This window comes from Bemisia tabaci, chromosome 2, assembly GCF_918797505.1.
Source record: "Bemisia tabaci chromosome 2, PGI_BMITA_v3".
NCBI classification, from domain to species: Eukaryota; Metazoa; Arthropoda; class Insecta; order Hemiptera; family Aleyrodidae; genus Bemisia; species Bemisia tabaci.
Genome location: NC_092794.1, coordinates 53,511,281 through 53,523,389, shown reverse-complemented (window position 1 = coordinate 53,523,389; position 12,109 = coordinate 53,511,281). Strand labels below are relative to the sequence as shown.

Here is a 12,109-nt window from a genome sequence, read left to right as displayed (position 1 = left end):
GGCCGCGCGCATGCCGAAACCGCGCACGCAAGACCAGTTACCGTAACAGTTACGCGCTTTCAGCTAACCAGGGCGGCGGGCGGCCTTCCAGATCGGTTCCGTGGAATTATGGACTCTTTCGCTCTAGTCTATATGGCAAAAACTCAACCGAAAAAAAAGGTATCGGTCGGATTTATTGCGTGCCATTCTGAAGTGTGGAATGGACTTTAGCTATTGTGTTATACCTACATTTTTGACTCGGCATTGGAGATACGAAGATGGAAAAAAACAGAGGAGGAGGGGGAGTGGGGAGAGAGTAAAGAGGGAGGGAATAGCTGTAGCAAAATGAAGACAAAAAGGGGACAAGGGATAGGAGGAAAGTAAAAGAGAGATGATTACAGATGGAGAGATAGGTAGACAAGAAAAAAAAAGGAGAATCTATTTCGCTGGGTTTACGACCGATTTTTCTTTATCACCTCGTTCTTCCTTCAAAACAGTTCTTAAGTCGGACGCAGACATACGGATTTCGGGTCGATCGCCAATAACAAGATATAACAATCATTGATTTTTACCCTAATTTTTTTCATTTCTTTTCTGTACTTCAGTCATACGGAAGGTACTGTGCATAAATGTATTTATAACAATATTTTTTACCAGCTTCACCGATTCTCACACTTCTGGAGATTTTCTAAACGAATGGAGAATTTGCACACAAAAATTTCATCGTCTCATTTGAGAGTGCTTAGTGAGCTGAGTTCGCAGTATTTTTCATAATTTTATTCTAACATGGGTAATTGTAGAAACATAGATTTAAAAGTGAGAAAATGTGGCGTCATCTGGGGGCATTTTCCATCTAAACACATGTATTTTAGCAGATTAGGTCATTTTGTCATATTTTCTCCAATAATTGTTCAATTTAGAAACCGAGGATATCCTTATACTCGGTTTTTCTATTAGTATCACTTTAAAGATGAAATTCACAAAATTTAAGACACCTGCAAATTCTCTATCGTAAGTGATTTTTCTCTCTCTTTCTCTCTTCTTTATATTCCTATCCTCCTCCTTCTTATTTTTATTCTTCCTCTTCTTCTTTTCTTTCTCCTCTCTAAGAGGTGATAGGGATGGATTTGAGTTACATCTTTCAATCGTGGTATCGCGGGAACAGTCAATGGAATAACTCGGGTCTCACAAAGGTCGCGGGTCTGGATTCTCTCTCGTAGCTGTCATCATTCAAGACAACAGAACGGGCCATAAATTACATCATTCACCTGGTAGAGAGGGGTTAACTGCCGTGCTAAGGAAAAACACCGTATGAGCATTCGAGAGTTGCCAAATTTCTCCGGAAAAAACATGTATTTTTGAGGAAAGTTATTCATATTTCTTCTCGAAATTTTCAGATGTTTTAGACCAAATTGCGAAAAAAATTATCTGAAATTTTTGAAGAAAAATGTTCGCAAAGTTCCAAGAAAATTTGGTTTTTATTGAAGTAAATCTGGCAACGTCTAAAGGCTCATGCAGCGTTTTTCCTAGCACGGCAATTTAGAGGATCCTGTGACATGGGAGAAGACGTCAATCCTACCTTGACACGAGACTGGATATAAATCCAAGAAGAATATTAGGAATTTGAATAGCATAAAATCCGGGAGGAAAATGGTGAAAATCAAATTTGGATATATTTTGCATTTTGCCTGGCTCGCGGTTTAGAAACGACGAATAAATCATTATTTTCCCTATGCACATGAGTATTTCTACGAATGAGCCAGAAACTGTAGCTCCTAATTTCAATTGTCTATTTTTCCATAGGGCTTCTCTTAGCCTGAAACTACAGTTTGACGGTGAATCTGCAAAAATGCTTATCTCGGTTGTGATGTTTCAAAACCTCCGCTCGTATTTAATTTTTTTCAAAAAGAGACAGAACGTCAGTCATGCATGCCTGGGCATTTTTACAGAATATTCTTCATATGGAGAAAAAAGTCACCGAATTTTTTAAGAAACGACGTCAGTAGTTTTCGACGTAGAAAGTAAAACATGACAAGAAGTTTTCAACGCCGCACAGTGGATCGAGTCAATTAGAGGTCGGACATTTTTTTGACTGACACTGCAATTTTGATATTTACGATATTTCGTCGCAGTTTAAAGTTCAATGGGTATTTAGAGAAGGCAATTTTACGAGAAAACCAATGGAACCACATTTAGAGCCACAAAATTTTAAAAAACGGAGTTACAAGCTTTCAAAGTTTCCAAATTTTGTCCGATCTCTCCTATTGACTCGATCCACTGTGCGCCGCAAAGCGAGGTACGCATTTCTGCAGTTTTACCATGCGTGATGGAAAGATCGAGGTGGCATTACTATCTCGTGGCATATCGGTATTTCAATAAGTTGAGCCTGGCGACATAGCAACATGGCCGCGGTAGCCGCATGACAAAGGGAGCTATGCGCGGGGGCCAGGGCAACTTTATTTATACTTTACACGAAACCGGATGGATTTGCCGTATTGTTTTTGTGCGCGGAGATCGCTCCTGTGATGTCCAACACCCCCTCCTCCCCCTCTCCTTTGTACTTTTCCTGCGAGTTCGCGCACCGGAGAAAACGGGCCTATGTCCTGTGCGCAGTTCTGCCGTGCTAAGTAAAAACGCCGTATGAGCCTTCAGGCGTTGCCAAATTTCCTTCTATAAATCACGAAATTATGGGGATATTTATGAACATTTTTCTTTCGATTTTTCAGAGAATTTAGTTCGTTATTTGATCCAAATAGTGCACACTGAAAAAAAAATCTCGGTGTATTTACTAAGAAAAGGGTAAAATTACCAAGAATTCAGAGTACTATTTGATCCCAGTTGTTTCTTGGTAAAATTACCAATTATGGAATTGGTAATTTTACCGAGAAATCTCGGTAAAATTATTGACTTTCTCGGTAATTTTACTGGACCCCGGTAAAAACGCCAATATTTTTTATCAACTATGGTAGAATTACCGAGATAAAAGGGCAAAGTTACCGGGAATTGATTACCAATAAAAGTGGTAATCTTACCTGAAAAAAAACAGTAAAAATACCGGTTTTTAGGTAAGTTTACCAGACTGTCTTGGTAAAATTACCAATAATTGGTAAAAAAAAGTGAGATGGTAAAGGTACCAACGGACCTTGGTAAAAACGCCGAGAATTTTTTTCAGTGATAAAAATTTCAATGAAAAATATTGATAACTTTCCTCAAAAATAAACATTTTATTGGCAGAAATTTGGCAACTCTCGAATGTTCATACGGCGTTTTCCCTTAGCACGGCAGAGTTGAACATACTCCACACGCCGCGACTTCAATGAAACGGAGGCATAGAAATGGAGAGCATTCTGAGCTTTATATGGGAAAACAACGGCGACTGGACGTATTCTGAACGGGATTACCATCGTTTTTAAAAAGGCTTCATTTGCGTCGCGTCGGCGAGGAGGCATATCATACGGTAAAATCATCCTCCAGGTCATCTCTTTCCCTCGATTACGTCCCGGTTTTCTCAGATAGTTTTAACCCTATGCTGCCGCGCTAGGGAAAAACGCTGTATGAACATTCGAATGTTGCCAAGATTCTCGCGATTAATTGTTCTTTTTTGAGAGTATTTATGAATATTTTCCAGATATTTTCGATAAAATTGCGAATAAAAATATCTGAAAAACTGGAAGGAAAATATCCACAAGCTCCCCAGAGAATCCGTTGTTCATCAAAGTAAATTAAGGCTTTATCGGGATGTCTGCGACCACGTTTATAGTTATGTCCATTATTAATAGCTATGTCTAACACTATGCCTAATGTATACGGCTTTGTCTACAGTTATGTCGATTCTGTAGGGCTATTCCTGTCGCTGTGCCCATTCTGTAAGGCTATTCCTGTAGCTATGTTCATTCTGTACGGCTGTTAGTTGCTATCTTTATGCTTGTGTCTATAGCTATGTCTATCGTATGAGGGCCATGTCTACGGTGACATCCTTGCCCTTGGCCATGGAGGATTGGAGGTATCTCTTTCGATGTGCAATAACTGGATCAGTGCATGATGCATGTCATCACGGCTGGTAAGTTCAAACTTATGCCTCGGAGACTTAAACGCAAGGTAAAGAAAGTAAACCATGGAATTTCGTCTACATGAGAAGGGTATTTTTAGATTCACGTAACATTTCGGGAGAACAGAGGGGGAGGGAGGGAGAGGAGGTTGTGAAAATGCTTAGTTACGAGGGGGAAATGAACTCAATCACGTCAAACAAACTATCCAAGAGCATTACAGATTTTTGCGGGAGGATCAAAAGATATTTGTTTGTACAAATTCAATTGGAAAATAAATTCTAATTGCAGGTAGTTTATGTCCAAAAACATGATATTCGACAGGAATGGAGGTGATTCGAGGCTTCAGATGTGCATTACGAAGAATGAGGGTTAAAACTCGAGAGAAGGCTTCCACTGCTAACACTCGAGCTCACTTTAATATATCGGCCGGTGTCAGTTGACACTTAAATTTCTCTGTGAAAAAGCGTTTCGGAGAGAGTATCAAACGGACCTTCTTAAAAGTTCAGGTGGTTAAGTTTTAACTTCTCTCGTAAATAAACTGAATCAATCCATGAATCAACAAAACTTGAACCACTTGAACGTTGGGTATGCCTCGTCACCACCGAAAATCTCGCATCCACAGTGTGGAGGTTTCAAGTGCCCATATTAACTTCTCAACAGACCACGTTGGTGGACGGAGGAAGGGGAGGATAATTGAGTGTGATTAGAAATATGAAATTACTACAATGAGGATCGAAAAGGGAAAGAAAAGTTGTTGAAGTCCCGAAAGTAAAAGCCTCCACCATTGCCAAGATAGCAATGGAGAGTCGCTGGTCTCTTGTTCCGGATGGAACAATCGAATAACAGATGAGAAAATAATCAGTCTATTGTAGTATGTGGCAACCTAGATGGAAGAAAACTTATGGAAATGAGGCAGACTTACCCGTAAAGGATGGCTGCACCTGCGATGCCGCCGCCACACTGGGCCACGACGAACATGAAAGCCCTGAAGGTGGAAATCTGCTTCGTGAAAGCCATCGCAATGCTGATTGCCGGATTGATATGAGCCCCTGTAAAATATAAGAGCATGAATGTTGATGTTTTGAGCTAGAAGGGAAAGAAGAGGACAAATTCCCTCGATTCTAAAACAAATGAAAGTCGAAGGGAGCAAGCTCTGGACTAGGTATATTCCGATATCGAGGGTAGGCTCTCGGTGGGTTGAGGGCGGACACCGATGAGGTGTGAAACTCCGCGATGAATCGGACTATATACATTTTGCAATTGGACCGCGTTAAACAGAAAGGAATCAAGTCACATCAGCTGTTGCAAAATTTAATTGTGCAATTTAATTTTTTACATGAAAAAGGTTGTGCGGATATTTGTTTGCAAATTTCAGTGAATTTTCCGCGTAGTAAGAAGCAAACTTCTTACATTTTCAAAGGAATCTGCACAGACGTTCTCTTGTAAAAAATTAAATTGCCCGATAAAATTTGACAATAGCTGATGTGGTTTGGTTTCTTTCTGATAAACGCGGTCCAATTAGGAACTACAATTTCAGACTCAGTTTAGAAACAGCGTAGGTAGGTACCGTTAGTTTCCCAATGCATGTGAGTTTTTTTTTACGGATGAACTGGAAATTGTAGTGTTTTTCTTACTGCAAAATGAAGTAGAATGAGTTCAGTGACCGATCTGCATGCCGAGTTTTTTCCGGAAAAAATAAGCATTTCAAACGTGATTAAAATAATAAATAGTCTACTTTCATGCTTATTTCGCCTGAGTGATTTTACGTCTAAGATATGTCGATTCAGAGATTCCTCCAAAATGTGTAAGTGTGTTCAAAAGGCTGAATAAAATAGAGCCCCATTTTCTAAAGACTCCAATCGGTCAAAGACATGTTGATCACCCTGTATGTATGAATAGGGGGAACGGAGCTCATATTCATTAAGACTAATTAATGCGAGCGTCGCATACTCTCGACTAGTTAATTCTAGTTGGATGGAGAACCCTGAGCCATCATGCGAAGTATTATTATGATTCGCTTTCATGATCTATGTTATCGTGGTTTGTCACCCTTCATCAAAACCCTCAGCCAAACATCATGGGTGTTTGCAACATGGTTAGACATTTTTCATGGGAAGGGAGGGACTACGGTGAGAAATTTTTCATATGAGAGGAAGCCCGGGGATAGAAAAAAAATCCTGAAAATCACGAAAAATGACTTTTTTGGAAATTTTTGCAGTCGTGGAAAAAGGGATCCCCAGGACCCTCCCCCTCCGACTAAAATTTTGGGGTACAGATATTATGAGGTAGTCTAGGTTAGGTAGAGCCGTAGCCAGAAAATTTTCATTGTGGGAGGGGGGGGGGTCTCCAGTCAAAACGTAATCAAAGAGAAATCCCTGAAAATAACGGAACATTACGGTTTTTTTTAGGAGAATTTTCGCGATCAAGGCTGGGAGTTGCCCCCCGGACCCTGGAGCTGCGCCTATGGGATCAATAGTAGAAATACGGTCAAAAAAGTGCGTATAAGCAAATTTTCTCGGTTTCATCCATATCGAAATCATTTCATGCATAGCGGAACCACGTATCTCCGTTTGCGATGTTGTAGACTTCTGTCATGCTTCATTTTTTTTTTTTTTTTTTTTTTTTTTTTTGGAAAACCAGTCAGCGTACTTTTTCGAAAACTTTCAAGATTTTTTTCCCCCACTAGCAGAGTGTCCTGCATAAATTTTAAGCTCTAATGGGCCGTCCCTAAATTACGTAACGCACTTTTTCAGCATTTTTACCCCCCTCCCCTTGTGACGCTTTTGTGACGGAGGTCCCTATCCTTCAACACGTAAACACGTAATAACGTAACGCTCTCTTGACCTTCCTCCCTCCCCTCAAGAGCTTAACGTGGTTCGGGGACGGTCCCCTATCTTTAGCAGAAATGTTGAAACAACGCAATGGAGGTACGCACTGAAAAAAAAGTTGCTGGCTATATGAACATACCGTCCGTGCCGGGTTCAGAGGTCGAAAGTTGCGGGTGCTAGAGCCGTCGCTTTGATTAGTCCGGGTGCTGAGCCCGGAACTTTCGGCCTCTGAGCCCGGAACTCGGACGGTATGTCTATATAGCCGCACTGGAAAAAAAAAAAAAAAAAAAAAAAAAAAAAAAAAAAACACATTGGATCTAGAGTATAGACTCTTGAAAACATTGACAAGAGAAAATACTCTTGATTCAATCGGATTTTTGCTTGAATCAAAACAAAATTCGCTTAAATTAAGAGGCTCGGTTCTTGATTAAAGCTAGATTCTGTTTGAATCAAGAGCACTTTTTCTTGTCGATGTTTTTAAGAGTCTGGACTCTAGATCCAATGTGTTTTTTTCCCCAGTGAACGCAATGGGGATACGCACTGAAGAAAAAGCTACGAGTAGTGTAGACATACCGTCCTTTCCGGGTTCAGAGGTCGAAAGTTCCGGGTGCTTGAACCGTAGTTTCGATTACTCCGGGTGCTACGCCCGGAACTTTCGGCCTCTGAGCCCGGCACGCGGACGGTAGGTCTATACAGCCCGTAAGAACGGCTTCCACGGCCGGAGTTTCTTTTTTTCAATGCGTGGTTTCTCTCTTTGACCATCGACCACGGGCCGAAAATACAGGTAAAACCTCACCGGAGACATGGTAGAAGCAGGCCGAGAGCGCCGCTACGGAGAGTCCGGCGGCACAGGCGGCGGCCAGCGTGGTGGAGGTGGGCGATCCGCCGGTGACGGAGCTGGAGGCGGCGCCGCTGACGATGAACACGAAAAGGAACGTCGCGATGCACTCGGCGATGACCGAGCGCCAAAATTCCAGGGTCCGCATCTCCGCCTGCATCGGGAGGAGCCGCGGCGGCCCGGCCTGCAACTGCTCCTGCCGCATCGCCTCGATCTTATCCAGGAGGGTCGATATCTGCACCTCCACAGTCGGGGCCGCTACCGACATGTTTTCACTGGCCATCGCGCACCAAAGTAAACACTTAACAAGGATGAACTCGGCCTTGGGCCACTCGCAAAAAAAACCACCCGCACGAATCTAAGACGCAGGACGCATAGTTTATCGATAACAGCTGCCTCAGTCTGCTTTGAGGGATGCTATCTATGACATCATATCGATAGAAAAGATAGTATCCTAGACCGATCACGTTCAATATTTCATAAGATCACATACAATAAAACAGCAAACAAATTCAGTTGCTGTTCACGTAAAAATTGAAAAAAATGATGGGTCGCACTGTCGTAGACCGAAATTGGAGCACTTCTTGGACGACCTAGACAACCATTAAAAAATTTTCAATATCAAAATATCAACACACAACTATCCGATGGAGGATACCGTAAACCGGGATTTCCAAAATAATCACGAATACTACTTTTTAAGGGTGAATCTATAGATGATTTGAGCCGGATGGATGCAGGTTCGAGCGAACACACACGAGCACCGGATAGCGAACACAACGGTGTTGAAGTTGAACACAAATTGTGACGTGAATGAGCACAATTTCACGACGCGGAAATTGAGCGGGTGCTCGAGGACGATCGTGAAAAACACGTGAAACTCGCGGATGAGGAGATTGCGCGAGGACAATGACCGCGGACCGCGAAGTTCAGCGAGCGAATGAAAGGGGAGGGCGAGGTTTGACTGTCTCTGATTTTTAGTTCGAGTTCCGCTCACGGGGAGCGCCACGCCACGACTCGCGGCATCACGGCGGTCTTCTCTTGCGGGTTTTGCCCTTCGTCGATGAATAGAGGGGAAGTTATCTGCCGTCCACACCAAAAACGCTGTAACTCCAATCAATATTTTCATTTTCTTTCATACATATACTGTTCTATTACAATAAATCCGTGTTGCCATAATGCTTCATTTTGACAGTTTGAGCTCTCAGAGGTATATCGTAATTACTCCAAAATTATGCACGGAGAAAAAAACTTCGTGCGTGGGACCCGAAGTTGAGGTCATATGGATCTCGGAAGTTTTCGGATCACGTATCTGAAAACTTGAGGTCGAGCTGCTAAAGTTCGGGTCAGACATCTGAAGTACTTCGAGATATACCGAGGGGTTCAGGTCACACATCTGAAGCACCCCGGCACCTCGAACTTCCGCAGCTCGACCTCAAGTTTTCGGATGCGTGATCAGAAAACTTCAGAGATCCATATGACCTCAACTTCGGGTCCCATGCACGAAGTTTTTTTCTCCGTGTGAGGAGTGAATGCATCTGTGATTTTTCTGTAATATAACATTTAGCAGAGAAAAAATAGAATGGAGTTACGGCGTTTTTGCTGTGATAACATTTACGCTGTACCGCTGTGTTGAAGAAAAATGCCGTATGAGCCTTTAGACCATGCCAAACTTCCTTTGACGAATCACAAATTTTCGGGCTTCGTGAATGTTTTTCTTCCAAATTTTCAGAGAATTTTGTTCGTAATTTGAATCACATTTAGCAAAAAGGAACCAGCTCGATTAATGTTGTAGAAGTGTTGCTTCTTTATGATTATTTAAAATATCTCCTAGGATAGCAAATAGCTTATGCTTCGCACCAAAAAATTGTTAATTTCAAAGGAAAATAATTGTGTAAATTTTAATGCTATGTGTATATAAAGTATTTTTAAAAGAAAGGAAAAGGCTGCACGATTTTGAAAGCACCAAAATTGGGCTGGTTCCTTTTTGCTAAATGCGATCCAAATTACGAAAAAAATTCTAATCCCGTGGAGTCATACAAGGTTAATGTTGTATTAAAATCATAAATTGGAAAGTCATTGACCCTTGAATAATAAAAATATTGTTCTTCACAGGCATTAATAAAAAAATCTAAGAATCCAGAAATTATCGACTGATTGACTGGCAATCGAATCTTTCATCGAAAATGCCCCAGAGTCACAGCGATACTGATTTCTAGAGCTTGAATAAATTAGAAGTTATCATAGATAAAAGAGTTAAGATAGCATTTTAATGATTTCGAGAAAAACGTATTTGAAGTTAGAAACAAATGCGAAACCTTGGTAACCTCCATTATCACTTTTAACGCAAAAGAAAGAAAAATGTTGTGTTAATGTTTAATTTGCTCAGTGTTTAATGTTCTCGTGAAATGTATCTTGAGCTCAGTCAACCGGAATAGGTATGTGATGTGGTATCACGCAGAAATGAAGGAAAATCTTAACTGTTCACTTGTCTAAACTCTAAAATTACCGACGTTTATGAAGGTATAACAACAACAACATTATACACGCGCATCGTTTAGCGCGGACATGAAGCGCCTAGGTATTCGAACTCCGATATATGAATGAGATGTGGTATCACGCGGAAATGAAGGAAAATCTTAGCTTTTCACTAGTCTCTTGCCAACGTTCATGAATGTAGGCATTACGCTCGCATCGTTGAATGCGGAAATCAATAACGCAACTATTTGAACTCCGAACTAGGTTTGTGATCCGGAATCACGCAGAAAAGAAGTAAAATCTTAGCTTTTCTCTTGTCTCGAAACACTCGCATATATCGCAATATTACTCGCATTAATATACTCGCATCGTTGAAAGCGGAAATCAAGCGCGCAACTATTCAAACTTCGGATTTATATACTCAAAATGATGATCATCTTCATTTTTTCGAAGATATCACTTTAATTACTTCTTCATATGTGACTCTAAATTCATTAAACCGGTCAAATTCCAACGCGTCATGTCTTGTTTCTCTCTACAGCGGCGAGGTGTGAATGATCATTTCCCCATTTGAAACTATGGTGAAGAATCGATTATTAAGGTGCTTGTTGCAAACACATCTATTCTGAAGGCTCTTTTATCCGTTTTTAAATTCGGTAGCTACTCTTAATTTCAGGAACCTCCATTGATTCAGTTGTGGTCAGTTGTCAGAAAAAGAACTCACCGCCTATTATGGGGAACGCTACGACGTATGAACATGTACAGGTTGCAAAAAATATTCAAAAAAAATATTTGTCATTAGAAATGAATGCGCATATTTTACTTTACAATTTTCAAACATAGTAGCAAATAAAATAAAAAGCTAATCACTTCAGTTCTAGCGTATGGCCTGGAGACTTAAACGCAAGGTAAAGAAAGTAAACCTTGCTATGGACCAGTAGGCACGGTACGAATTTAAGCATTCTAATAGGTACATGTTTCTGGACTTAAATTTCTCGCAAAACAAGATTCGCATAACGAAAATCATTGAAACTTATTACTCCTAACTACCATATTTAATGCTCCTTGACGCGTAAAGGCGTTGTTACTTTCTAACAGCGCTTGGACACAACTATTCGTGCTCAAGGGATGTCCGTGTTGCATGCAGAAAACTGAGGGCGTTTTAACTTTTTTTAAAAACGCAATGCCTGGATGCACGATGCACCTCTTTGCTTAAGGGGCATCGTGTTGTGTGCAAGATCTCTCTGACCGCAACACACCTCGGAATTCAGGCACACTGTGCAGCGTTGCCAAATAATGTGATTTGAGCAGGCAGGCTGATGGATATCATGAATGATTTGCCTAATCAATATCTGCAGCGGAGACTTTTGGAGAGACGTTTTTTAATTAAAAATTGTTTTAAAAAAAAATTAGGCATGGAAACAATTTTCCAGTTTACAGGTGTAACAGGACCATCAGCGCAATAGCGTACATTTATACGTATCTCAGAGCTTTTTCGCATCATCCTCCTAAATTTGCTAAAATTGCAAAATGAAGTTCAGCTATCGCTGAAGCTAGGAGGCTTGCTGGCCTACCCTGAAAATTGAGGGCGAAATAGCAGAAGTCCGTGGTATCCATTTCCTGTTCGTAACCCCCCTCCCTCCTCTGGAAAACTCGGCGAGGCAGCTTGGTGTGTTCACTTTTCTGATGGATTTTTTTTAATAACAACGTATGTGTTATTAGTTACCTTATGCAGATAGATGCTTCTTTAACAGCACCTTTTAAAATTCAAAACACAGATGATTTTTGGCCTACCCTGAAAATTGAAGGTGAAGTAGCAGTGTCCATAACATCCGTTTCTTATTCGTTTCACCCCTTCTTCCGCTCCTCTTGAAAAACCGACGAGTCAACTATTGCTGCATTTACTTTTTTGGTGGATTTTTTTTTTTTTTTTCTTC

General features: G+C 41.0%; 2 protein-coding genes across 2 annotated transcripts in view; both read right to left on the bottom strand.

Annotated features, from left to right (window-relative positions):
* The window catches only part of bib (MIP channel family protein big brain), a 56,428-nt gene extending 47,773 nt beyond the window's left edge, over window positions 1-8,655 (bottom strand). The window contains exons 1-2 of the mRNA XM_019052583.2: window positions 7,653-8,655; window positions 4,951-5,077 (exon numbers count right to left, since the gene is read on the bottom strand). Coding sequence (XP_018908128.1) covers window positions 4,951-5,077; window positions 7,653-7,977 — 452 coding nt within the window. The 5' untranslated portion in view covers window positions 7,978-8,655. The remainder of the gene's footprint in view (window positions 1-4,950; window positions 5,078-7,652) is intronic.
* Window positions 1-12,109, bottom strand: part of dor (vacuolar protein sorting-associated protein 18 dor) — a 133,832-nt gene that overhangs the window by 114,397 nt on the left and 7,326 nt on the right. The gene's annotated exons all lie outside the window — the stretch shown is intronic.